Genomic DNA, 27,638 nt, shown 5'->3' with positions numbered 1-27,638 from the left:
GAATGCCCAGAACACCAACAAGCTCCTGTCACAGACACACACATCTTTCATGGAAAAGCCTTTCCTTAGGATTTTTTCTCCTGAGAAGCTGAGGGGCCTCAGGAACAAAATGTAACCAATGGTTATCTGCTGCTGTGGAATGCAACAGGTGCATCTGGGATTGGTCCATGTTGGTTGTTTCTAATTAATGGCCAATCACAGTCAGCTGTCTCAGACTCAGACACAAGCTTTTGTTATCATTCCATTCTTTTGCTTTCCTTGCTAGCCTGCTGATGAAATCTTTTCTTCTATTCTTTTAGTATAGTTTTAATAGAATACATAACATAAAATAATAAATCAGCCTTCTGAAACATGGAGTCAGATCCTCGTCTCTTCCCTTGTCCTGGGACCCCTCTGAACACCACCACAAGCACCTGCAGAGAGAGGCTTAAAATTTTTTAAGTTTTAAAAAATTTATTTATAAATAAAAAACATAAAATTAACCAGTAGTTTACATCAGTCACCAGAAAGAACATCAAAAAAAAAATCAACAAAACCAAACAAAAAAAAAACCTGCAGAAAAATAATTCTCTGTCCAGGCCGGGGCCTGGAGCGACACACCTGGAATGCGACGGGCACACACAGCGCGGTTGTGCAAAGGCAGCACGGCGAGGCCTCTGGAGATCACATCACAGAGCTGGGGGGGACACGGGGCCGGGGGACACGCCTGGGGACAGGGACGGGGACGGGGACAGGGACGGGGCCGGCGGGAGCAGGAGCGGGAATGGCCGGGCCGGGCTCTGCTCCCTCCCCGCGGCTCCGGGCCAGGCTGCGCCCGTTCGGGGGGAGGCACAAAATCCCTGCCGGCCTCGCTGCCCCTGATCCTTCAGCTTTGCAAACATCCTTCGGCTGGGCATGGGCAGGGCTGGGCATGGGCAGGGACTGGGACAGGGCAGGGACTGGGACAGGGATGGGCAGGGACTGGGCAGGGACTGGGCAGGGACTGGGCATGGGCAGGGACTGGGACAGGGCAGGGACTGGACAGGGATGGGCAGGGACTGGGACAGGGCAGGGACAGGGCAGGGACTGGGACAGGGCAGGGACTGGGCATGGGCAGGGATGGGCAGGGATGGGCAGGGCTGGCCCCGGGGGGCACCCGCAGGAGCCTGAGGTTGGCTTTTCCAACGGGCCGGGGGTGAGCATCGCTTGTGCCGGTGCCAGGATGGGCTGGGCAGTGCCAGACCCAGCTGGGCAGTGCCAGGTCTGGCTGGGCAGTGCCAGGACAGGACAGGCAGTGCCAAGAAAGGTTGGGCAGTGCCAGACCGAGCTGGACAGTGCCAGGACCAGCTGGTCAGTGCTAGGAGTGTCTGGGCAGTGCCAGACCCAGCTGGGCAGTGCCAGGACTGGCTGGGCAGTGCCAAGAAAGGTTGGGCAGTGCCAGGAGTGGCTGGGCAGTGCCAAGACTGGATGGGCAGTGCCAGGTATGGCTGGGCAGTACTAGGCTCAACTGGGCAGTGCCAGACCCAACTGGGCAATGCCAGGACTGGCTGGGCAGTGCCAGACCGAGCTGGGCAGTGCCAGAACCGGCTGGTCAGAGCTAGGAGTGGCTGGGCAGTACCAGGAGTGGCCAGGCAGTGCCAAGAAAGGCTGGGCAGTGCCAGACCGAGCTGGGCAGTGCCAGGACCGGCTGGGCAGTACTAGGCTCAGCTGGGCAGTGCCAGGACCGGCTGGGCAGTGCCAGGCCCAGCCAGGAGAGCTGGGGCAGTGGTGTGGGGTGCTCGGGGCCGGGCGCAGAAGGCACAGACTGGTTCCTGTGTGTCACCTTTCCAGGCTGCAGTGGCGCGAGGGACGCGGAATTTTGCACAGCTCGGAGCCCGTGGCCGAATTGGCGGCGTTGGGATTGTGCAAGAACCCCCCCCCCAAGAGCCCTGGAACGGGGCAGTGGGTAAATAATTGCAGCAAAAATATCATTGCACTGGCACAGAGGGGTCCCCTGGGGACCCCACCCCACAAACTGGGTCCTGCTGGTTCCCTCCCCAGCCAGGGGGACACGAGGGTCACCAGCAGGGCCACCTCCTTATCTGTGGAGCCACTCGCTGGTGGCAGGAGGAACTTTTAAGAGCTGGGGTAGAAATTAAGGTGGAAGTGGTTGGTTTGGGGTGTTCAACCAGCTCCCCTGGGCCGGATCCTGCAGGATCAGGGCAGGGAGGAGATAAGGCAGCCGGGAGGGACAGCCCCAGCGAGTGCAGGGGCTGTGGGGTGAACACAAACCCCAATCCCTGGTCAGAACGTGGCTGGGACATTCCTGTGAATCCTCAGATCCAGCTGCTGCCTGGCAGCCGAAAGAAGGGACGGGGTCCTTGTCCGTGGGAGCTGGGAATGCCAGCAGAGAGAGGGTGGTGGGTGCTGTGCTCGGACTGAATGGGGAGCTCAGGGTGATCTCAGGGTGATCTCAGGGTGATCTCAGGGTGATCTCAGGGTGATCTCAGTGAGTTGGGCCATACTGGGGGGGTGTGAGCAGGTGGGGAACCTTCCTGAGGCCCTCCCGGGCTGGCAAGGGTGGATGTGGCAGTGGCAGGAGGTGGCTCTGTGCTCCCACGGTGCTGAACGAGGGTGAGGAGGAGTGGGAGCTTCCTCCAGGGAGCTGCGGCTGATTCCTGCCACCATCAGTGGGCAGGATGGTGCTGGGCCATCCTTGGAGCTGGGCACAAATTGGAGCTGATTCCTGTCATGGGCAGTGAGCAGGACGGTGCTGTGCCATCCCCAGAGTGGGCACACACTGGGGCTGATTCCTGGGCACACACTGGGGCTGATTCCTGCCACCATCAGCGGGCAGGACGGTGCTGGGCCATCCTTGGAGCTGGGCCATCCCTGGAGTTGGGCACAAATTGGGGCTCATTTCTGCCACCATCAGCGGGCAGGACGGTGCTGTGCCATCCTTGGAGTTGGGCACACACTGGGGCTGATTCCTGGGCACACACTGGGGCTGATTCCTGCCACGGGCAGCAGGCAGGACGGTGCTGGGCCATCCCTGGAGCTGTGCCATCCTTGGAGCTGTGCCATCCCTGGAGCTGGGCACAAACTGGGGCTGATTCCTGCCACCATCAGCAGGCAAGACGGTGCTGGGCCATCCCTGGAGCTGTGCCATCCCCGGAGCTGTGCCATCCCTGGAGTTGGGCACACACTGGGGCTCATTTCTGCCACCATCAGCAGGCAGGACGGTGCTGGGCCATCCCTGGTGCTGTGCCATCCCCGGAGCTGTGCCATCCCCGGAGCTGTGCCATCCTTGGAGCTGTGCCATCCCTGGTGCTGTGCCATCCCCAGAGTAGGGCCAGGCTGTGTCCCCCCAGCCTGGAGCAGAGCATCCCCTGGGCGCTGGGCACGGATGGCAGAGAATTCCCTGGAGTCCTGATCCCTGCCCGGGGGCAGAGGGGGCAGTGCCAGGGTGGGGGAGCTGCGGGCACGTCACCATTGGCACGAGTGGCTTGGGCACCTCTGGAACACGACGGGCGGCGGAAGGACAGGGGGACACTGCACGGCGGGGAGGGGACAGCTCCCCCGGTGGCTCAGATCTCGGTGGCGATGATGTCCTCGTAGGGGACGTCGGTGCCGCCGGGGATCTCCAGCTCGATGGGCTCCTTGCCGTCCTCTCCCGCCGCCAGCTGCTGCAGCATCTTCTCCAAGCTCTGGTTCCTCTTGTACATGTGCAGGTAGCTCTGCTGCAGCTGCTTCTGGTAGTGGATCACCTTCTCCTTCTCCTCCTTCCACGTCTGCCGCTCGTGCTGGAAGCTGCAGCTCATCTGCTCGTTGTTGTCGCGTTCCGCCTTCAGCTCCGCCCGCAGCCTCTCCAGCTGCCCCTGCAGGGCCTGGGCATCATCCCCGCCCGGCCGGGGCGCCTGGAGCTGCTCCCGCAGCGCGGCCAGCTCGGAGCGCAGCTCCAGGATCTCCTGCTCCAGCAGGTTCACCTTCTCCCGCAGCAGCTCCGACTCGTTCTTCTTGCGCTGCAGCTCGTTCTCGCACACCTCCAGCTCCATGGCCTTGGTGCGCAGCGACACCTCCAGCTCCTGGCTCTTCATCTCCAGCCCCTCCATCTTCAGCCTCACCTCCTTCAGCTGCGCCTTCAGGCTCAGGATCTCCGTGGTCTTGGTGGTGAGCTCGGTCTGCGACTCCTTCAGCTGCTGCTTCAGCAGCGAGATCTCCCCGGATTTCTGGCACACCTGGGGGGGAACACCTGAGTTAGGGGTGGCCCAGGGCTCGGGGGGAAGCTGCTGGCTAAAACTGCTGGGTTTGGAAATCAAAGGATCCAAACCCTTCAGTGAACACCTGAGTTAGGGCTGGAGCAGGGCTCGGGGGGAAGCTGCTGGCTAAAACTGCTGGGTTTGGAAATCAAAGGATCCAAACCCTTCGGTGAACACCTGAGTTAGGGCTGGACCATGAGTTAGGGCAGGACCAGGGCTCGGGGGCATGCTTGGGGAGAGCTGCTGGCTAAAACTGCTGGGTCTGGAAATTAAAGGATCCTTTGGTGAACACCTGAGTTAGGGCTGGACCATGGGGAAAGGCCGGGGCACGCCGTGTGTGTCGCTCTAGGACATGAAATAAAACCACACACATGCTGGAACCTCCAAGGTTGAAAGAAGGGCAGTTTAATTCCTGATTCTAACATTTATAGACTGTTAAAAGTGACAGTGGACTGGAGGATGACAGTGCCACCTCTCCAATGACACCGGACAAACTAAGAGTCTACTAAATTTCCCTTCCTCTAGAAAAGAATGTAAAACAATAATTATTTAGAGAAATGTGTGTGAGAAGGTTTGCTACAAGAATGTAAACATCAGAAGGCTTAGAAGAACAGGGTGACACGTGTAAGCCAGGCACAGCTGGGGTGCAGCACGTGGAGACCCTGAATTTAATTTTCTTACCATTATTTGTTAGAATTGTAATTTAATTACAATCATTATTTATCATTAATACTACATTAAATAATACTGCATATTTTAAATGTAGTATTAATTATAAATATTAATATTATATATGAAATAATAATATTATGTTATTATATATTTAACTGTATATTATTAATTTATAAGTTGTAAATACATTGTATATATATTGTATGTATATTGTATATATTTATATTGTATATTTATAATTTATTAACATATTCATTTAATTGTATATTATTAATTGTATATATATTTAATTCTATATTACATATTACTATTATATATTGTATATATTGAATATTAATATTATATATTGATTTATAATTACCTCTTCCTAAACGTTGGAATTTCCAGCAGATTAACGGTGTTTGCTCAGCAGTACCAAGGAGTGAGCAAATTAAAGTTAAGCAGAGAGTGGAAGGTTTTACTGCTCCCTAACAAACAGCAAGCCCAGGGAGTTCCTATTTCCTTGTGGCAGTTTTACAGCTCCTGTGGGGCAGGAAAAGCCGAGCTGGAGGCCGGGAATGCCGAGTTAATTCAATGCCTGAGGGGGTTTGTGCTGTGCTTGCTCCCTTGGGCGAGGGGAAGGGTTCAGGGGGGCAGTGAGAGCCTCAATCCCACTCCCAGGGGGCTCTGCTGGGATTTCACACCCATTTCCTACAGCCTGGGATGGGATGGGATGGGATGGGATGGGATGGGATGGGATGGGATGGGATGGGATGGGATGGGATGGGATGGGATGGGATGGGGGGTTTGGAGCTCTCCTTGATCGCCCTTTGCCTCTCACCTCCCACTGCGTCTCCTCCAGCGCCGGGGCAAAGCTGGTCTTCTCCTTCTCATAGGACCTCAGCTTGGTCTCCAGCAGGTTCTGCTCCTTCATGAGTTTCTCCAGCTCCTCCCTCAGCTGCTGCTTCTCCTGCTGCAGCTGGAACACCTGCAGGTGCAGCACCTGCTGCGTCCGCTGCGTTTTCTGCGAGGTTTGCTTGAGTTTGCTGTTGCATTTCTGCTTCAGCCCCTCCAGCTCCTCCTTGCAGCGCCGCTGCTTCTCCTCGTAGGCCTGGCAGGAGCTGATTTCCTTCTCCTCGAAGCTCGACTGCAGCTCCTGCAGCTCGCCCTCCCTCTCCAGCAGCTTCTGCTCCAGCTCCTGGATGGTGGATTCATCCGTGGCGATGGGCGAGCGCACGCAGGCGCTCTTCTCGGCGGCGGCGCGGTGCTGGGGCGCCTTGCCGGGGTTCAGGATCTTGTTGCCGCCATCAGAGAAGGACATGGCCTTGAGGCTCATCATGTTGCTGTCCTGGATGATGGCACACTGCAGGATGTTGTGGGCAGAGCCCCCGAAGCGGCTGATGGGGCCCATGGGGGTGACCAGGGGCTCCAGCTGGTAGCTGCTGCTGGTGCTGTGCGTGGGCAGGCTGGACATGGAGTTGCGGCCGGAGTCGGACAGGCCCCCCGAGCAGGGCAGCGGCCGCAGCTCCTGCTCCTTGGCCTTCTCTGGGGGGTGCAGCTGCTGGGCCAGGGGCCCCCCACTCTCGGGGGACGAGTGCAGGATGGCCCCGGAGCGCGGCAGCACCGGCTTGAAGGCTGTGGGACGAGGCAGCGGCTTCTCCCCGCCCTGCAGGGAGAGCAGAGCCCGTCAGCACCGAGCGAGACCCGCGTGTGTCCTCACACCCCACAGCACCCCCAGTGCAGCAGACCCCATAGAATTGTCTAAGACCCCGTGGCGTGCTGAGACTTAACAGTAGGAGCTGCTGAGTCAAGATGAGACAGCAAAATAAGCTCCTGTCTTCTGCCTCTTGAACCCCAGCTTATCTCTGTAACCCCATAGGTCACCTTTCCCCTAACCCCTGCTATTGGACAAGTTTGGATCCCCCTTCACCCTATAAAAAGGGGCTGGTTTAGCCCATTCGGCAGAAGAAGAGCCATTGCTGGAACCCTCCACAGACCCCACAATAAAACCATTGCTGTGGAACTCCAGGACTCTCCTTCTCCTCTCTCATCTGCTTCTACCCCTGGCCCTATGGTGCCCTAGCAAGCAAGCAAAGAGCTGGAATCCTAAGAGAGCTGAGAATCACTGAAGAGCTGAAATCCACTAAGCTTGCTTAGGGTGGCCGGCGGCTGCGAGCTGACTGGGTATTCAGCACTCTGTCTCCAAAAGGGACTGAGCTATCCGGGTGGTTCTGCCTCGCTCAGGGTTAAGCCCGGTCTGAGGGCTGGGGGCTTGGGGGGAGACCGACCCCCTTTCACCCCAGGTCTCGGGAGATGCTCAGGGGGAAGCTGCTGGCTACAACTGCTGGGTTTGGAAATTAAAGGATCCGAATCCTTCAGGCCGTGCTGCAGATCCAAACTCCCAACAGCTGCAGTGGCAGAGCTGCCCCTGCTCTCCCTGAGCTTCCTCAGCAACCACAACTGTTCCAGATTGCAATGCAGGATGTTTTCCATTGCCATCTGTAGGGCAGATTACCTTCTGTCCAGTGGGCAGTTTGCCTTATCTCTCTCTTTGAGTGACCACAATCACTCCTCCCTCGGGAAGGGACACTGCTGATAACAGCCATGGAATGTCCCTGCATGGCTGATAAGAACTACAGCATCCCATTGGGAGATGTGAGCCCAGAGGGAGGAGCCAAGCATTCCTACCCGGGTATAATCCAGAGGTTTTGGGACACCAGCACGGCTTCTCCACTGGATTCCCCAGAGGAGCAGCAGCTGCCTCTTCTTCCCCTGGATCTTCAGAGGAAGAGACTCCACCCTTCTCCAGGATCCCTGCTCCAGCAGAACCAGCCCTGGCACTGCAGGAGGGCTGAGCCACAATTCCAATGGTTCTGCTGCCCACACCCTGACCCACAGGGTGTCAGGCTGGGTTCTGACTCTGGCAGTGTCGGTTTAGTTCACTGCATTGTTTATTTTATCCTTTTTTTTTTTTTCTTCCCTATTCAAGAACTGTTATTTCCTGTTCCCATATTTTTTGCCTGAGAGCCCCTTAATTTAAAATTTAAAGCAGCAATTTGGAGGGGTGGGGAGGGTTCACATTCTCCATTTCAGGGGAGGCTCCTGCCTTCCTTAGCAGACTCCTGGCTTTCCAAACCAAGACAACAACCAACACAACCCTGTGGTGGCACCTGACAGTGTGTAGGGAGGATAGAATATAAGTAAATAAAGGAAGTATAGAATGTAATCTTATCCCCTAAAGAGTTGCAGCTGAACCAATTATTAATGATTAGGAGCAGGCATGATGTTAACAGGCTGCAGCTGTAGCCAATGAGAAGAGTGTTATAAAGGAGTGGATTGGTTGGTTGAGGGGAACTGGAGTCAGCTGGCTGCTGTGAGGACAAGGAGGAATCAGTGCCTAGAGGAGCTGCCTACGAGAAACATCAAGGAGGTACAAAACTCTGGCAATATGGAAGCCTTGCAATGTAATGGCAATAGAACTCTTGCCCTATAGTGACAACAAACGGTGATCCCAATGTGATTCAGGAAAAAGGACTTGACTGTATGATCCCGTGGATTTGGGAACCCTGTGGATTCAGGACTAAACTATACAACCACGTGGATTCAAGGAAAAGGACTTGAATGCTAAACTATTGGTAAAACATATCAATTGCAGCTATTAATGTTTGTTAAATATGAGTATAAAAGTATATAAAACTCTTGCACTATAACGACAACAACAATGGGACATCCCCCTGCTCCCAGGGCCGCTTTTCCCCACTCACCACTTCCAGCTGGCCGGGGAAGGGCATCAGCTTCTGCGGCGTGGGCGTCCCGAAGTCCAGCGCGCTGCTCCCGGCGGGCACGGCCAGCTCCGCGCCGCCCAGCGCGGTGTAGTCCGGCCGCTGCGAGCCGTGCGCCTTCTGGCTGACCTTGATGTAAAAGAAATCCTCATTCTTGCTGCTCTTGGAGCCGGACTTGTGGCCGGAGTCCTGCGAGAAGCCGAAGCGGAGCAGCCCGTCCGAGTAGCGGTTGAGCTTCTTCAGGTGCGAGGATTTGCGGAGCTTGTACTGGGAGGCGCGGCAGTGCTTGCTGTGGAAGCTGTGGCCGGAGATGAGGCTGCTGACGCTGCCCATGCTGCTCCCAGCGCCGCCAGATCATAGCAGAGCCTGCGGTGAGGCCGGGAGCGCCGAGCCTGGGGACACAGGGACACGGCGTGAGCCAGGAGAGGCCACCCGGGGGTGGCAGAGCTCCCCGCTTTGGGGGTTGAGTGCTAAAAATAGGTTAGAAAGTGTAAAATAGTTGATAGATCGTTAAGCATGTACTGTTAATTTGGTTACAAGGTGTCTGAACCCAGGACATTGCTCTGGCTGCCCTGGAGGGCTCCAGACCCTGGCAGGGGCTCAGAGACCTTGGCAAAGAGTCACAAACACCTGTGCCTTGGATTTCAGCCCATGGAAACAATTCCCAACTTTGTGTGAGGAGTTACAAGCCACAAGAGTTTGAGTGGAATGACAGTGAATTTGTCACAGGGTGAAAAAGTAGAATTTTGGGGATTTAGAATGGGGGTTTAAGAGGAAAGATGGAGGAATCTGGGTGTGTCCTGTCCTTGTTCTCCTTCTTCTTCTCCTCCATCCTCTGCTGTGTTGGTGACACTTTTGGATTGGTTTAGAGCAGAGACAGACTGTCTAACACAGGTGATGGGTATTGGAAAATTATTGTAAATAAAGCACAGGCAGTTTTTAGTATAAAAATCCAACACCACCCCAAGGGCAGGGCCTGTGCCCCAATCCGACCTGCTGGACAGACCTCAGCAGGTCAGAGAAAGAATGGAAGAGATAAGGAAAAATAAACACCCTTTCACTGGCCAGGCTCTGGCTGGGCTTGGGAGCATCCTGGATAAAGCCAGGAAATGGCTTGAAATGGCTTTGATTTATTATTAATTTAAATGGTCTTTTATGAAATATTTTATTAATTGGAGTGGATTTTATCCATCCTGGATAAAGCCAGGAAAGTTCTCTAAAAACGCCCAGAGGAGGAAAAGGGATTTGTGGTCATTTTTGGGTGTAATCCCAACAGGTCCCCTCATCTCCCGCCCGTTCCTGGCCAGATCCCGGCTCCACAGCCTCTCCCGCATCCCTCTCCACTTCCCCCTCTTAACCTGCCTGAAAAGGGGCTCCACGAGCCTTAATTAGCGTTAGGCTTAATTAGCGTTAATGGCTGTGCGGCACTCGAGGGGATGAGAGGCCCCGGGAGCGCCGAGCGCTGCCATCAGAGGCACGCGGGGCTCCTCCGCTTTGTTGGGAGGGGAAAAATGTAAATAAAATAAACCCCCAGCTCCTGGTGGCCTCTGCGACACTCGGCTCTAGTGGGGACGCGGATCCAGCTCGGTAATTAGCGGTGAGAAAGGGGAAGGCACGTAAATAAAATTATCTGGGTGCTGTTTGCACTGGAGGAGGAGGAGGGAGGGAGGGAAGGTTTCTGCTCCGTGCAGTGTTTGAGCAGCGCAGAGCTCCCACTGGGGGCTCCAACCCTCTCCAATCTCCCCAGGCCGAGTTCCGGTGCTCCAAGCAGGAATCTGGGGGTTAAACTGGGGGTGGGAGAGGGCTGGGTGCTGGAGGGGGTGCAGGAAGGCTCTGCCAGGGCCCCCTCACTGCCCTGTCCTCAATCCCAGAGTCAGGCCTCTGGTTTCCCATTCCTCTTTTCCCACTCCTCTTTTTTCCCATTCTTTTTTCTCACTCCTCTCTTTTCCTACTCCTTTCTTTTCCCCTTCCTGTTTTCCCACCCCTCTTTTCCTGTTCTTCTTTTCCCACTCCTCTTTCTCCCCTTCTCTCTTTTCCCACTCCTCTTTTTTCCCATTCCCATTTTCCCCTTCCTCTCTTTTCCCATCCCTCTTTTCCTCCTACTCTCTTTTCCCATTCTTCTTTTCCTACTCCTCTCTTTTCCCCCTCCTGTTTTCCCACCCCTCTTTTCCCATCCCTCTTTTCCTCCTACTCTCTTTTCCTATTCCTCTTTCCCCCCTCCTCTCTTCCCCCACTCCCCTCTTTTCCCTCCCCTCTTTTCCCATTTCTCTTTTCCCACTCCCCTTTTCCCATTCCTGGCTCCGGCCGCTCCCAGCCCCACGCACTCTCATCCCTCCCTTTATTTCTTTTCCTCTCCCCGTGCCCGGGGACCGGCATGGCTGAAGGGCAGAGGGAGGACAGACAGACTGCCCGCCTAATCCCCAAATCCATTTTGTGGGAGATTAAGAGACGCGAGAAAGGCCTGAGCGGCTGCCGGGGCGCTGCTGATACGGGACAAGCTTTGGGAAGAGCAGGAGGGGAGGGATGGCTGCGGGGGACGCGACAGTTGTCCCCACAATTGTCCCCACAATTGTCCCCACAATTGTCCCCATAATTGTCCCCACACAGCCCGTGCCCGTTGGAAAGCGCTGTGACAATGACACAGGTGCCACCTGTGCTGTCCCCGGGCAGCGCGCAGTGCTCAGCTCAGCCCCGGGCTGTGACATTTATTTTCCTCCTGGGGGGGTTTACACGCACCCACAGCCCATCCCTGTACATTTATTTTCCTCCTGGGGGGGTTTACACGCACCCACAGCCCCTTCTTGTACATTCCTTTTTCCCCCAGGGGGTTTTACACACACCCACAGCCCACCCTGTACATTTATTTCCCCCCCCAGGGGGGTTTACACTCACTCCCAGCCCATCCCTGTACATTTATTTCCCACCCACGGGGATTTACACGCACCCACATCCCATCCCTATACATTTCTTTTCCTCCTGGGGGGGTTTACACTCACCTACTTCCTGTCCCTGTATATTTCTTTTTCCCCTGGGGGGTTTACATGCACCCACAGCCCCTCCCTATACATTTATTTTCCCCCAGGGGAGCTTTACACTCACTCCCAGCCCACCCTGTACATTTATTTTCCTCCTGAGGGGGTTTACACTCACCCACAGCCCATCCCTGTACATTTCTTTTCCCCCCAGGGGGTTTTACACTCACTCCCAGCCCATCCCTGTTCATTTATTTTCCTCCTGGGGGGTTCGAGCCCCTAAAGAGGTCGGGTTTTCTCGCTGCCCCCTCGGGCAGATCCCCCGTATCTTTGGGTGGATTTTTGGGTGCCTGTGGGAGACGGGAGAAGGGAGGAGGCAGCGCTGGCACTTTACAGCCTCTTGGCAGGAGGCGTTTCCATCAACCCCAGCCCTCCCACGCACGCCCCACAGGGCTGGGCACGGTTTTCTTCTCCTTCCCTGTTAAAAATGAGCACTTTGAAAGCCGAGGGGGAGTCGGAATTCGGGGGGAACGATGGCAAAAAGAGGAGGCAGCAGAGCTGGGAGGGCACAGGAGCCCAAGGAGGGGTCAGAGCTGTCCCCTGGCCTCGTCCAGCACCTTCCCAGGGATCCAGAGGGGTTTGCTGAGCCACCAAACCCGGTCACGGAGGACACCGAGGACATTCACACGCGAGAACTGCGAGGAAAAATCGGGGCTGGGTGTTCAAGGGGGTTTGGCTGGGTCAGAGCAGGCGTCTTGTGAAATGCAAAAAGGGAAAAAAAGAAAGTAAATTTTTTAAAAAATATAATAAAAATATAATAAAAAATTAAATAAATAATGAAAAATAAATGTAAATAAAAATATTATAAAAATATAATAAAAATATGATTAAATAATAAAAGATAAATGTAAATAAAATATAATAAAAATAATAAATAAATAATAAAAATATAATTAGAAATAAATAACTAAAATAAATGTAAATAAAAAAGAAATAAAAATAAAATAAATCATAAATAAATATATAATAAATATATAATTAAAAAGAAATTAATAAATAATTTTAAAATGTAAATAAAAAATAAATGCTGAGAGTGAAAGTGGGGGTGTCCCGTGGGCAGCTGTGGGTGCACAGCTGGAGATGGGGAGCACAGCTGGAAAAGGGAGAGCACAGCTGGAGAGGCACAGCTGGAAAGGGAGAGCACAGCTGGAGAGAGGGAGCACAGCTGGAGAGCACTGGGGGCCTGGGGGGGGGTGTGACACGGCCAGAGGTCACAAAACGACAGAATTAAAATTCAACCTAATTTTTAAAACGAAAATTAATTTTTAAAATTAAAATTAATTAAAATTTTAATCTTAAAATGAAAAAGCTCTTGGAGATCGAGTCCAAGCTGTAAAAGTGAGAGGGGTGACAGGACCTGTGGGGGTGGGGGGGTCACGGTGTCCTCGGTGATGTCACCGCACAGCCCTGATTAGGTGATTACCCCCATCAATTAGCTCCATTAGCTCAATTAGCGAGCGCAGAGAGCCACGGAAGGCTCCAGCGCGTCCCTGTCGCTCTGTGCCCGCAGCAAAGGAACCTTTCAAGGACCTTTCGGCACGAGCCCCGCGCAGGTCCGTGACCCTTCCAGGACCTTCCAGCTCCCCTGGATCAGGGAATCCCAGATCGGAGATCGCTCCTGGCAGCGTGGGGGCCCCGGGGGGCTGATGCCGACAAACAGCGCGGGCTGAAGCCCGGGATGGGGGAAAACACGTGGATTCACCCACTCGGGCTTGTGCGGAGAGACGGGGGGGATAAAACATGAATGGCATCTCACCAGCGCAGTCACGCCTACCCCGCGCGTGGGAGCGCCGCTCTGCCCGGCCTCCTGGCCCCCGCAATTCGGCCTTATCTCCCTCAATCTTATCTCCCTCAGCCTTTGAAGCTTTCCCCCTTTTCCCTGCTCCTTCCCGAGCAGGTTTCCCCGGCAGGAGCCGCGGTTTCCCGGCGGTGCTGCTCCGCTCCCTGCCGATCCTGTTCTTCCCCCCCCCTCCCCATCTCTGGAATGCCAGCGCTTCCTTCTTGCCTCGCCCCCGCCTTTTCCCTCCTGGGTTATTATTCATCCTCGCCGTGCAGATGCTCCCACACATTTGGGTGTTTGTTGGGAGATGCTGGGATGGCACGGAGCAGCTGCCAGGAGCCCGCTCGGGGCTCAGCCTCGGCCTTCCTCTTCCTCTCGAGCTCTGTGTCCCTGTCCCACCCGGCCATCTGGGCCTTGGGGACACCGGGAATGTGGCCCTGGGGGGGAAAACTGGGAATTTCCATGGTGGAAAGTGGTACCTGGAGCATATGAGGTGGGCTTTAGTGAAGGGAATGGTTCAGAGCAGAGCTCGGAGGGCAGATTTGCACCGAGCTGGGCCTGGGAGCTGCACCAAACCCAGACTGAGCCTCCAGGACCCCCAAATGCCTCTGAACCCCCCCTGGGTTGAGGAGATGAAGCTGCCCTGGGCTGTGTGAGAGCATCTGCCCAGCTCACCTCCAGCTCCTGCTGGAGCCAACTGGGGCCAGGCTCTCCAAACCCTGCTGGTTTTACTCCCCAAACCCTGCTCTTTTTGCCCTCCAAACTGTTCTTTTTACTCCCTGAACCCTGATGCTTTTATTCTCCAAACCCTACTGGTTTTACTCCCCAAACCCTGCTCTTTTTGCTCACCAAACCCTGCTGGGTTTATTCTCCAAACCCTGCCCTTTTTGCTCCCCAACCTCACTCTTTTCACCATCCAAACCCAGCTCCTTTTGCTCCCCAAACCCTGCTCTTTTTCCCCTCCAAACCCTCCTCTTTTTCCCCCCCAAACCCTGCTGGGTTTACTCTCCAAACCCTGCTGGGTTTACTCTCCAAACCCTGCTCTTTTTCGCCTCCAAACCCTGCTGGTTTTACTCTCCAAACCCTGCTCTTTTTCGCCTCCAAACCCTGCTGGTTTTACTCTCCAAACCCTGCTCTTTTTGCTCCCTAAACCCTGCTCTTTTTCCCCTCCAAACCCTGCTCTTTTTACTCTCCAAACCCTGCTCTTTTTGCCCTCCAAACCCAGCTCCTTTTGCTCCCCAGACCCTGCTGGACTTACCCTCCAAACCCTGCTCTTTTAACTCTCCAAACCCTGCTGGGTTTACTCTCCAAATCCTGCTCTTTTTCCCCTCCAAACCCTGCTCTTTTTAACTCTCCAAACCCTGCTCTTTTAACTCTCCAAACTCTGCTGGGTTTACTCTCCAAACCCTGCTATTTTTCCCCTCCAAACCCTGCTCTTTTTACTCTCCAAACCCTGCTCTTTTTCCCCTCCAAACCCTGCTCTTTTTGCCCCCCAAACCCTGCTTTTTTTCCCCTCCAAACCCTGCTGGGTTTAGTCTCCAAACCCTGCTCTTTTAACTCTCCAAACCCTGCTCTTTTAACTCTCCAAACCCTGCTCTTTTAACTCTCCAAACCCTGCTCTTTTTCCCCTCCAAACCCTGCTCTTTTTGCCCCCCAAACAAACAGCAGCACCCAGCGCTTGCCGAGCCCGGGGCCCGTGCCCGAGCCCCTCCCGGCTCTGCCGGGGCTGAATTCAGCCCTCTCCGCGCTCCTTTGTGCCTGGGGGCCCCACAACAAGGATTTCATTCACTGCCACCCATTGTCCCCGCTCATTCAGCGACATCCACGGCGCTGGTTGCGATCGCGGGCCGGCACAAAGCGCTCTCCGCGCGTTCCGCCCCGAATTTGCCATTAGCGAGGAGGAGAAGGGCGGGGGGACACTCGTGGAGAAGAATGGCCCGGCTCGGTGACACGTTCCAGGCACTCGAGTGGCCCCGGAGTCCATCACACGCTCGGTGTTCTGTCAATGAGCACCGGGAGAATTCGCGGCCGCCGCTCGTTGAAGGGGAGCCGGTGCCAGGGGCTGGGTGGGCTCCGTGCCAGGGTGGCACTGCCACTGTCCCCCCCCCACCGGCAGCTGGGCACCCCCGCTGCGGGCCTGGTGTGATTGTTTAATGGCACAAAAAAAAAAAAAAAAAAAAAAAAGGGGCGGGAGAAAGGAAAAAAAAAAGGAAAAAAAAAAAGGAAAAATTTAAAAAAAGGAAAAAAAAGGAAAGGAAGAAAAAAGGAAAATAAAGGGGAAAAAAGGAAAAAAAAGGAAAAATAAAAAGAAAAAAAGGAAAAAAAGGAAAAAAAAAGGAAAAAAAGGAAAAAAAAGGAAATAAAAGGAAAAAAAAGGAAAAAAAAGGAAAAAAAAGGAAAAAAAAAGGAAAAAAAAAGGAAAAAAGAAAAAAAAGGGGGAAAAAAGGGGGAAAAAGGGGGAAAAAAGGGGGAAAAAAGAGGGAAAAAAGGGGGAAAAAAGGGGGAAAAAAGGGGGAAAAAAGGGGGAAAAAGAAAAAAGGAAAAAAGGGAAAAAAGGGGGGAAAAAGGAGGAACAAAAACGGGGGGGGGAAGGAAAAAAAGGGGGAAAACGGGGAAAAATAGCGGAAAAGGGAGGGAAAAGGAAAAAAAGGGGGAGGGAAGGAACAAAAAGAGAGAACAAGGGGAAAACGGGGAAAGAAGGGAAAAAACGGGGGGAAGGAAAAAAAGGGGAAAAAAAGGGAAAAAGGGGAAAAAAGGAAAAACAAAGGGGGGGAGGAAAAACAAAGGGGGGAAGGAAAAAAAAAAAAAGGAGGAAAAAAGGGGGAAAAAGGAGGAGGGAAGGGGAAAAAAAGGGGGGAGGAGGAAGGCTAAAAAAAGGCAATCTACATGACACCAGTTCCTGCGGGAGGGTGGCTCTGGTCCAGGTCACTTAGAAAGCCAAAAATCACGGCTGAATTCAGCAGCAGCTTTGGGCAGGGCTCTGCGGGAGCCGCGGACACCCCAGGAGGGGCCGAGGCGCGGGTCCCGCCCGGGATGTGCCCCAAGCGGCCGCGCCGAGAGCAGGGTGGGACCAGCCCGGGTGGGACCAGCCCGGGTGGGAGAGTGTCACAGACATCTCTCATGGAAAATCCCTTCCTTAGGGTTTTTCTCTCCTGAGAAGCTGAGAGGCCTCAGGAACAAAATGCAAACAATGGTTATCTGCTGCTGTGGAGTGCAACAGGTGCATCTGGGATTGGGCTCATGTGGTTGTTTCTAATTAATGGCCAATCACAGCCCAGCTGGCTCGGACAGAGATCCGAGCCACAAACCTTTGTTATCATTCTTTGCTATTCTATTCTTAGCCAGCCTTCTGATGAAATCCTTTCTTCTATTCTTTTAGTATAGTTTTAATGTAATATATATCACAAAATAATAAATCAGCCTTCTGAAACATGGAGTCAGATCCTCATCTCCTCCCTCCACCCAAACCCCTGTGAGCACCAGCACAGCAGAGGCTCCCGGCCCTGCCCGGGGACGATTGGGGCAGAGCAGGGGGGGTTTCTGTGGTTCCTGGTGATTCACAGCCAGGACCAGCTCCGGACCCGGCCCTGCCTCCGATTGCTCAACGCGCAGAAAATCGCTGTCAGCAGCGTCCCCTGACTTCCCGCGGCTCCTGCTTGCTCTCTGCAAAAGGCTGAAATCCTTTAACTCAGCGGCTCAAATCCTCTCCCCACCTTAACCCAAACCATCTCCCATGACCAACCACCCTCTCTTTAACCAACCTCATCACAGCCCTCTCCTATGCCCTCCCAATCTTAACCGCAGTTCCCTTCCTTACGCGAGCAGAGCGCAAAATCCCAAGCTACATTCAAGGCTGAAAGGGCCCAAACATTGTTGGACTTAAGCCTTGCACCCAGCAAATCCCCGGCCTAGAGGGGGGATCTGTCCCTCTCCTCTCTGCCCCACAGCCCCCGAGGGACGTGGGGGTGACACAAACCCTGAGGGGCTCCAGGCAGCGCCAGAATCCCCTGGGATCCTGCAGGGTCACAGCCCCTGGGAAAGCCGGGCTGGGGAATGGGGCTGGAAAAGGTTCAGTCTCAAAAGGGTGCTGGGCACGGCCCAGAGCTCCAGGGATGGGATTGCTGGGGGTCTGTGCAGGGCTGGACTCTGATCCCTGTGGGTCCCTCCCAGTTCAGGACATGCTGTGATCCCAGAATTAACTGGGATGCCACCAGATGGTGATGATGAGGGACTGGGCATCTTCACCCCACCCATCCTGCCAGCCCTGCCTGTCCCCAGAAGTCACTTTGGGAATCTGCTGCTGCCAGGCCAGCCCTGGAGCTGGGAGGGACCCACAGGGATCCGAGTCCAGCCCTGCACAGACCCCCAACAATCCCATCCCTGGAGCTCTGGGCCGTGCCCAGCACCCTTTTGGGGCAGAACCTTTCCAGCCCCATTCCCCAGTCCAGCTTTCCCAGGGGCTGTGACCCTGCAGGATCCCAGGGGGCTCCATCCCAGGGGATTCTGGCGCTGCCTGGAGCCTCTCAGGGTTTGTGTCACTACCAGATGGAGATGATGAGGGACTGGGCATCTTCACCCCACCCATCCTGCCAGCCCTGCCTGTCCCCAGAAGTCACTTTGGGAATCTGCTGCTGCCAGGCCAGCCCTGGAGCTGCCCTGTGGGTGTGCCCTGAGCGAGGAGGGACTCCTGGAGGCCAAAACCCCCACACAGCTGCGCTTTGAGAGCTGCAGAGCCCAGAAAATCGGGATATTCCCGAGAGCTGGGCTGGGAACAGCCTGAGCCCGGGCAGGGGCTGCTCCCAGCTGGGATGGAGGGATGGACAGACGGATGGACAGATGGATGGATGGATGCTCCCTCCTGGACTCAGGGCAGCCTGGGAACATCCCAGCAGCTTGGGGATCCCTGCTCCACCTCAGCTCGGCCTCCAGCTCTCCCTGTGCCCAGCTGGGGCCAGACTCCCCAAACTCTGCTCCTTTTGCTATCCAAATTCTGCTTTGGGGTCTCCAAATCCTGCTGGTTTTGCGCTCCAAACCTTGTCCTTTTTGCTTCCTAAACCCTGCTCTTTTTGCCCTCCAAACTCTGCTATTTTTTCTCTCCAAACCCTGCCTTTTTTGCTCCCCAAACTCTGCTTCTTTGGCTCTCCAAATTCTGCTTTTGGGTCTCCAAACCCTGCTGGTTTTGCCCTCCAAACCCTGTCCTTTTTGCTCCCCAAACCCCATCCTTTTTGCCCTCCAAACCCTGATATTTTTCCTCTCCAAACCCTGCTCCTTTTGCCCTCCAAATTCTGCTTTTTGCTCCCCAAACCCTGCTGCTTTTGCCCCCCAAACCCTTCTCTTTTTGCCCCCCCAAATCCTGCCCTTTTTGCCCCCCAAACCCTGCTGTTTTTTCTTTCCAAACCCTGCTCCTTTTGCCCTCCAAATTCTGCTTTCTGCTCCCCAAACCCTGCTGCTTTTGCCCCCCAAACCTTTCGTCCTTTCCATCCTCCCAACACCACCATTCGTGCGAGCAGCCCCCAGCCCTGCCTGGGGAGGGCAGAACCCGAACTCTTCCTCCCTCATTTTTTGGGTTAAATCCACTCCAGCCGCGCCTCAGCTGCCAGCCCCGGCTCCACCACGTGCCAGAGCCCCCCGGTGCCACCCGGAGCCCCCCGGTTCTGTCCCCGCTGCCGCCGCAGGGGCTTTGGGAGCTCGGTGATTCACCGAGCACCCACACGAGCCACATCAGTCATGCTCGGCTACAAAGGGAACGCGTGTGAGACACCGTTAAATATTTCTGGGGCGGAGAGAAAGATCCTTTCAGCTCCTCTAATTCCTCCCAGCATCTGGCTTTTCGCGCTAATGAGCGACTGAGACGGCAATTAGAGCCCTGCTAATTGGCAAGGCAGCAACGCCCGCCCGCTGCCCGCTTTGGTTTGGGGACACCTGAAGGGTGACGGTGGCACCTGGGGGATTCACCCCCATCCCGTGCCAGGCACCCTCGGTCCGTGGGGAGCGATTTGGGGACAATTTGGGGACAATTTGGCCTCCTGGGGATGCTGTGGGGGACACCTCGCTGGAGGTGCCATCCCTGCAGGTGAGGAGCGGCCCCTCCTGCGCTGGCCGGGATAATTTGGGATATTTTGGGGATAATTTGGGATATTTTGGGAGCTGTCTGGGACTGGCAGGTGGTGCCGGGGTGGTGACAGCTGAGCCTGGAGCCGCCAAGCCCCTTCTCACACTTCCCTTCCCGACCCTGCCCCGCACAATCTGCCGCGGGGGGAGCTGAAATTCCCGGCTCCAGCAGCTGAAATTCCCGGCTCCAGAGAGCTGAAATTCCCGGATCCAGGGGCCTGAAATTCCCGGGACAAGGGAGCTGAAATTCCCAGCTCCAGGGGCCTGAAATTCCCAGCTCCAGGAGCTGAAATTCCCGGCTCTAAGGAGCTGAAATTCCCGGCTCCAGGAGCCCGAAATTCCCAGCTCCAGGAGCTGAAATTCCCGGCTCCAGGGGCCTGAAATTCCCAGCTCCAGGAGCTGAAATTCCCGGCTCCAGGGAGCTCAAATTCCCAGTCTAAGGAGCTGAAATTCCCAGCTCCAGGGGCCTGAAATTCCCGGGACAAGGGAGCTGAAATTCCCAGCTCCAGGAGCTGAAATTCCCGGCTCCAGGGAGCTCAAATTCCCAGTCTAAGGAGCTGAAATTCCCAGCTCCAGGGGCCTGAAATTCCTGGGACAAGGGAGCTGAAATTCCCAGCTCCAGGAGCCCGAAATTCCCGGCTCTAAGGAGCTGAAATTCCCGGCTCCAGGGAGCTCAAATTCCCGGCTCTAAGGAGCTCAAATTCCCGGCTCTAAGGAGCTGAAATTCCCGGCTCCAGGAGCTCAAATTCCCGGCTCCAGGGGCTGCTGTGCCCCGGGAGGGTTTGGGGACGGATCCCTGAATTCCTGCCCGGGCTGGGGGGTCCCGCAGCCTCCCCCGTGCTGTGCCCGGGCTCTGCCTGCTGGCAGGGCTTTGTCTGCCCTGTTAAAAATAGCAGGGACTTGGTGTAACTCGGCATGAGCCCGAAATAAACGCTTCTCCTCCCAGCTTGTCACTCCTCACGTGGCTTCACCCCTGAATTATGGACAAACACGATGAGGGGCACCAAACCCCTTTCCCTCGAGGCGGTGGCACCGAGGGCTCCTTCCACAAACCCCAAAACCTGCAGGAAACACCTGGGCCGAGGCTCTTTGTGCTGCTCAACTCCCCCGGGCACAGGAGGGGAGCAGCAGCATCCTCTCCATGTACAGGCAAAATTTAGCAGCGGTGCTCGGGCTGCCATGGAGACCGGGCTGTGTTTGCGATCCCCGCGCCTTCCATTGTCTCTCCCCCTCTCTGAAAAGCAGCCAGGAGCAGCAGCAGGGCTGGCACTGCCCCCCTGGCATTGCCCCCCTGCTCCTGGTGCCCGCAGCAGCCAGCCCAGCCCTCCCTGGGTGCCCTCTCTGCTCCCTCACCCCCTTCTCGGGGCCACTTTGGGCACTCCCCGGCCTCTCAGAAAGCAAATTTGGGGCTGCTGGGCTCGCGTGAGGGGCACGGGGCCATCCTCTGCTGCCCCCTCCTCCCCGTGCCCTGGGGACAGCCAGAAATGGGCTGGAATTGGGCTGGTTTGGGGATTTTATTCCAGTCAAGGACAAGGGGCTGGAATTGGGCTGGAATTGGGGCTTTATGGGGGACAAGAGCTGGAATTGGGCTGGAATTGGGGCTTTATGGGGGACAAGAGCTGGAATTGGGGCTTTATGGGGGACAAGAGCTGGAATTGGGCTGGTTTGGGGCATAAGAGCTGGAATTGGGCTGGTTTGGGGATTTTTATTCCAGTCAAGGACAAGGGGCTGGAATTGGGGACAAGAGCTGGAATTGGGCTGGTTTGGGGCTTTTTCCTACAACCAAGAAAGAGGGGACAAGGGGCTGGAAAAAAGCTGAAATTGGGCTGGTTTTGGGCTTTTTCCTCCAGCCAGGAAAGGGGGACAAGAGCTGGAATTGGGCTGGTTTGGGGATTTTTCCTACAGCCAAGGAAGGGGGACATGAGCAGGAAATGGGCTGGAATTGGGCTGGTTTGGGGATTTTTCCTCCAGCCAGGAAAGGGGGACAAGATCTGGAATTGGGCTGGTTTGGGGCTTTATGGGGGACAAGGGCTGGAATTGGGCTGGTTTGGGGGTTTAAGGGGGACAAGAGCTGGAATTGGGCTGGAATTGGGCTGGTTTGGGGCTTTATGGGGGACAAGAGCTGGAATTGGGCTGGTTTGGGGCTTTTTCCTCCACCAAGGGCTGGACACTGCCTGAGAAACAGGAGGGGGAGTCACTGGCCCTGGCAGCAGCTGAAAACCCCAAATCTCTGCCCCAGCCAGAGGGAAAACCTCTCCCAGGCAGGGCCTAAAGATCCTCCTGAGACCGAGCCCAGTGCCAGGCCTAGGCTGGGCTTTGCTGTGGTTCCTCCTGTGCTGCCCTTCCCTGTCTGTGGCACCAGCTACACCCAGCTCTGTCTAAATTTGGGGATTTTTGTCCCTGCCTGGCGCTCGGAGCTGAGGAAAGGCTCAGCTCCTGCTCGCTGGTGAGGAGCCAAGCTCAATCCTCAGCGTGAGGAGCATCTGCTGCTGCTGTCTCCTCATCCCCAGCTCCTCTCCTGCTTCCCAGAGTGTCACATCCCATCCCCAAAGCTCCAGTGCAGCAGCAGAAGGGGGAAAAAAATCCCCCCAAAAAAACCCCCAAAAAACAAAACAAAAAAAACCCCCAAAAAAAGGCAAATTCAGTTCTCGCTTCCTATTTTCCTCTTCCTCCCTTTTCCAGACTTGGCCCGTGGTGAATTCCACCCCTTTAATGCCTGGCTGCCAAATAGAGCAGCTCTCCCAACAGGGAAATGTGCATCAAAGTTGCAGGGAATATTTAATTAAGCTTTAAAGGAGCTCTTCCCTAAGTGGCTCGGGGAGATGTCGCTGAATTGTTCTGAAAATCAGGAGGAGAAAAAGGGGAAGTTAAAGATCCAAATGTTCCTGGATCCTGAGCTGGAATCTCTGATTTTGGCTTGGGCAAGGGGCCAAATCCACAGCCCTGCACCCAGGGGGAGTTGGGCTGGTTTGGAGATTTTTCCTACAGCCAAGAAATGGGGGACAAGGGGCTGGAATTGGGCTGGTTTGGGGATTTTTCCTACATCCAAGAAATGGGGGACAAGGGCTGGAATTGGGCTGGTTTGGGGATTTTTCCTTCAGCCAAGAAATGGGGAACAAGGGGCTGGAATTGGGCTGGTTTGGGGATTTTTCCTTCAGCCAAGAAATGGGGGACAAGGGGCTGGAATTGGGCTGGTTTGGGGATTTTTCCTACAGCCAAGGAATGGAGGACAAGGGGCTGGAATTGGGCTGGTTTGGGGATTTTTCCTACATCCAAGAAATGGGGGCTGGAATTGGGCTGGTTTGGGGATTTTTCCTTCAGCCAAGAAATGGAGGCTGGAATTGGGCTGATTTGGGGATTTTTCCTACAGCCAAGGAATGGAGGACAAGGGGCTGGAATTGGGCTGGTTTGGGGATTTTTCCTACAGCCAAGGACAAGGGCTGGAACTGGGAGAACTCGGGGGGGACACCCTGGGATGGCAGCAGGGATTTTTGAGGGGTTTTCCTTCCCCAGATCTCCCAGCTCCATCCTCTCCCTCTCCCAGGCCTGGGAGGATCCTCCCAAAGCAGAGCTCGGGGCCTGAAATTGTAAAAATTCCCTTCAGGCAGGAGCTGCCTTTGCTGAGGGGATAAATGGGAATATTTCAGCCCTGGCTGTGAGGAAGAGGAGGGAAGGCTGGCTGGGAATGCTGCAGGGGCACCACATTTGCTGCTGCAGGAACCCCAGCGCTGCTCGTGCAGGATTCGGATCCCCAAACCCAGGAAATGACCCCACTCAGGGCTTCCCACAAAAAAAAACAGGAATTCCTTGGTGTTCACAGGGGCTTCTCCCAGCCAGGGGAGCAGCACAAAACCAGGGCAGGCAGCAGGGAAAGCCCCACGTGCCCAATCTTTGTGCATTCCCTGCTATTTTTAACTAATCCCGAATGGAAACCCTGCCTGGGGCTGCTGCTGCTGCTGCTGCTCCTGGAAAAATCCCCCCTCCAAGGGCAGCTGGCCAGCGAGGAACAGCGAATAAATCAGGCAGGGGGTGGATTTGGGGCCTCCCAAGAGAGAGGAGATTTATAAACACGGCAGGCAGTGCTCAGGCAGGGTGGCGGGACAGGGAGAAAAAATCCCCTCCAAATTTGCTGTCAGGGCTGAGCTGCAGGATGGGAGCTGCCACAGCCATCCCTGCCAGGCTGGGCTGCTCCAGGAGCAGCTTTAGGAGCAGTTTTAGCAGCAGGTTTAGCAGCAGCAGCTCCAGGAATAGCTGCAGTGCTACTACGGATTCACACTTGGCCACGCAGCACCGAGCTCTGCCGGCGGCCCTGCGTGACTCGGTGTCCCAAAAGGGGCTCTCAGGGATTGCTGGGATGCTCCCAAGGATCGGATTCGGGGCCCTGGGTGGCTCTAGGCTTTTTCCTACAGCCCAGGAAAGGGGGACAAGGGGCTGGAATTGGGGCTTTTTCCTATAGCCAAGGAATGGGGAACAAGGGCTGCAATTGGGCTGGTTTGGGGATTTTTATTCCAGTCAAGGACAAGGGGCTGGAATTGGGCTGGTTTGGGGCTTTTTCCTACAGCCAAGGGACAAGGGGCTGGAATTGGGCTGGTTTGGGGATTTTTCCTACAGCCAAGGAATGGGGGACAAGGGGCTGGAACTGGGCTGGAATTGGGGCTTTTTCCTATAGCCAAGGAATGGGGAACAAGGGCCGGAATTGGGCTGGTTTGGGGCTTTTTATTCCAGTCAAGGACAAGGGGCTGGAATTGGGCTGGTTTGGGGATTTTTCCTACAGCCAAGGAATGGGGGACAAGGGGCTGGAACTGGGCTGGAATTGGGGCTTTTTCCTATAGCCAAGGAATGGGGGACAAGGGGCTGGAACTGGGCTGGAATTGGGGCTTTTTCCTATAGCCAAGGAATGGGGAACAAGGGGCTGGAATTGGGCTGGAATTGGGCTGGTTTGGGGCTTTTTATTCCAGTCAAGGACAAGGGGATGGAATTGGGCTGGTTTGGGGATTTTTCCTACAGCCAAGGAATGGGGAACAAGGGCTGGAATTGGGCTGGAATTGGGCGGGTTTGGGGAATTGGGCTCCTGTCCCGGGAAGGGCCCCCGGAGCTGGGCTCGGGCCCTCAGGGGTTTCTGGGATGCTCCCAAGGATCGGATTCCTGGCCCGGCTGCTCTGTGCTGCCCCTCTCTGCATGCCGGGGATGCCTCGGCTGAGCCTCACCTGAGCGTGACTGGACCTGCCCGCTGCAGACTGAGCCTTCCCCAGGGAGGGAAACGAGGGACCTGGGGCTGAGGAGAGAGCGAGGGGGGCAGGAGGAGCTGGGACAGACCCCTGGACAGATCCCCGTGGACAGATCCCCGTGGACAGATCCTCAGGATGGATCCCTGGGATAGTTTGGGGCTTTGTCCCAGATCCCTGGGACAAACCCCTGGGACAGATCCCCATGGACAGATCCCTGGGATGGATCCCTGGGACGGATCCCCATGGACAGATCCCCATGGACAGGTCCCTGGGATAGATCCCCATGGACAGATCCCCAGGATGGATCCCTGGGACAGGGACAGACCCCTGGGACAGATCCCTGGGACAGATCCCCATGGACAGATCCCCATGGACAGACCCTAGGATGGATCCCTGGTTCAGATCCCTTGGACTGACCCCCGGGACAGATCCCTGGGACAGGGACAGACCCCTGGGACACAGACAGGCCCTGGACAGACCCCTGGGACAGCCCCTGTCCCCTCCACAGTGGAGCACCCCCCCCGCCCCGCACACCTGGGCACGGCCCCCTTTGGGGGCTCTGCAGGGTCTCTGCGCTGCTCCAGAGCTCTCATTTTGCTGCCTGAGCCTCGCCCGCCCTCTCCTCCCCCCTCGGCAGCGCTGAGTAACGGGGCGGGAGGCACGGAGCGGCCCCGGCCCCGCTCCCGGCCCCGCCGTGCCTGGGGAGCATCCCCGGAGCAGCGATTGCGCCGCCAAATGCGCTTTTGCAGCTGCCATTAATTGCCCCCAAGGCTGGTGGCGAGGGTTTCGCACTCGCAGCTCTTTGAGCCGCTCATTAATGGGGTTGGTAATTAATTAATGGCCCGAGCGGAGCGGATCTGCAGCCCCCCGGGAAAAGCTGGATGGGGACAAAGGGGCGAGCTGGACACAGGGAAGGGACAGAGGGTGGCACTAGAAAAGCTTGGATGGGGACACAGGGGACAGAGGGTGACATTGGAAAAGCCTGGATGGGGACACAGGGACACACACAGGGGACAGAGTGACACCAGAAGGGCCTGGCTGGGTGCACAGAGGTGAGCTGGACACAGGGAAGAGACAAAATGTGACACTGGAAAAGCCTGGTTGGGGACACAGAGGTGAGCTGGACACACAGGGGACAGAGGGTGACACTGGCCAGGACTGGCATGGGAGGCTGGGCTGGAATCCCTGGCAGAGCTTCCCAGGGAAGGTAAATCAGTTTTGCTGCTTGATGGTTGATGATGGAGGAGCTGTTTTTTTGATTTTTTTTTTTCCCCTGCTCGTGGAAGAGGAGCTCTGGGGAGGGTTTGGGCAGCCATGGGGGCTCCCGTGGAAACCCACGGGCCTGCTCCCAAAAATGGGGCCCTGCTCCCAAAAATGGGGCTGGTGCTGGTCCCTCCTGGCTGCCCGAGGCCCACGGGGGAGGAGAAGGTCACAGACCCCACTGTGAGCACAGGACTCAGACAGAAACCCCTCGGGCCAAGGGGGCGTCCCTGCTGGCCAGGGCAGCCACGGGGGTGGTGGCAGGAGGGGACAGCAGGAAGGCAAACCCAGCTGCCCGGGATGCAGCTGTGCCACCCCTGCAGCAGGACCGAGGGATGGGGACACATCCCTGGCGAGGGGGGATCGGCACTGGGGGTCCCACACGATCCCCGGGCCCTCTCATGGGGGTGGGACCCTCCTGCCACACCAAGGGGGGACCCCAGGTCCCTCGGAAGGTGTCACAGAGCAAACACGGCTCGGGTGGCTCAGCAGGGACGGGAATGCCGCCTGCCAGGACCTGTCCCCGCTCTCGGTCCCCGCAGGGAGCACCGAGGGCCGCTCAGATCTGTCCCCAGCGCTCGGTGTCACCGTGCGGGCGGTGACAGCCCGGCCGCGGCAGCGCCGCTTTCCCAGGCGAGATTCATCCCCGGCTTTCCAGGAGCTGCGCGGCCCCGGGGCGGCTCTGCCCTCCCTCCCCCGCCTTGCCCGGGCTGCAGAGCCCGGCCGGGAGCGGGGGCAGCCCCGGGAAAGGCCCTGGCAGGGCCGGTGCTGCCGCATCCATCCAGGTGCGGCCGGCGTTTCCCGCAGGGGCCCCCGCGCTCCTTCCTCGCCCTCCCACGCACCCGGCGCTGCCCCCGCGCAGCTCCAGCGGCGAAAAATTCCTGCAGGAGGAATTCTGGAGCAGGCAGCCCCTTCGCCGGGATGGCTCCGAGCCGATGACAACAAACCAAAGGCATCCATCCGCTCCTTCCCTTCCTTCCCCTCCTTCCCGGGCGCTCCGGGGCTCTGTAACCTGAGGCAGCCCGCACCGAGGTGCTGCTGAACAGGCAGAATTTTCTCGCTGCCGTGTGAAAAGAAGTTTGCCAGACTTCAGAGGGAAGCGAAAAGCCGGAGCTGAGCCCCGGGGGGAGGCTGCGAGCGGCCGAAGGGATGGGAGCCGGCAACGGGGGCGAGTCCAGCGGCTCTCCCGGGGCGCTCCCGGCTCTTTGTGACCGAGCCCGAGCCCCGTCCCCGATCCCCGAGCCCACGGAGCCGGGCCGGGACAGGGCCGGTGCGGGGCATCGTGCCCGGCGGGGGGGTCACCCCAAAGCCATCGCCCTGCGGGGAGCCCCGACCGCGCATCTCAGCCCCTCCGTGTCCCCTCGCTGTCCCACCAGCGTCCCCGCAGCTCCCCGGGCAGCGTCCCCGGTGCCGCCAGCGCTTCCCCCGCGCGTCCCTGCCCGGAGCCCCCCCCGGTGTCCCCCCGTGCCCACCTGGGGTGGCCGCTGGCTCCTCGGCGCGGCGCGGGGCTCCGCGGGGCTCCCGGAGCCGGCCCGGCCGCAGCATCCCCGGCGAGGCGGCGGCGGAGGAGGAGCCTG

At 56.5% G+C, this 27,638-nt stretch overlaps 1 protein-coding gene across 2 annotated transcripts; it reads right to left on the bottom strand.

Moving 5' to 3' along the window:
• Positions 1–433: 433 nt before the first annotated feature.
• Positions 434–27,638, bottom strand: LZTS1 (leucine zipper tumor suppressor 1). Of its 2 annotated transcripts, XR_008508871.1 has the most exons (5): positions 27,534–27,638; positions 8,633–9,042; positions 5,710–6,534; positions 1,073–4,196; positions 434–982 (listed from the first exon to the last, which is right to left on the bottom strand). XR_008508871.1 is itself a non-coding variant. In XM_036396701.2 (4 exons), the coding sequence occupies exons 2-4, from the start codon at positions 8,981–8,983 to the stop codon at positions 3,546–3,548; spliced, it is 1,827 nt and encodes a 608-aa protein (XP_036252594.1). In that variant the 5' UTR covers positions 8,984–9,042; positions 27,534–27,638; the 3' UTR covers positions 434–3,545. The 2 variants fall into 2 exon arrangements, 1 of the variants encoding a protein (XP_036252594.1); XM_036396701.2 differs by having other exon boundaries at positions 434–4,196.

Source organism: Molothrus ater, chromosome 28 (assembly GCF_012460135.2).
Source record: "Molothrus ater isolate BHLD 08-10-18 breed brown headed cowbird chromosome 28, BPBGC_Mater_1.1, whole genome shotgun sequence".
Classification (NCBI taxonomy): domain Eukaryota; kingdom Metazoa; phylum Chordata; class Aves; order Passeriformes; family Icteridae; genus Molothrus; species Molothrus ater.
Note: the sequence above shows the minus strand (reverse complement) of the source record. Positions and strands in the feature narration are given on the sequence as shown.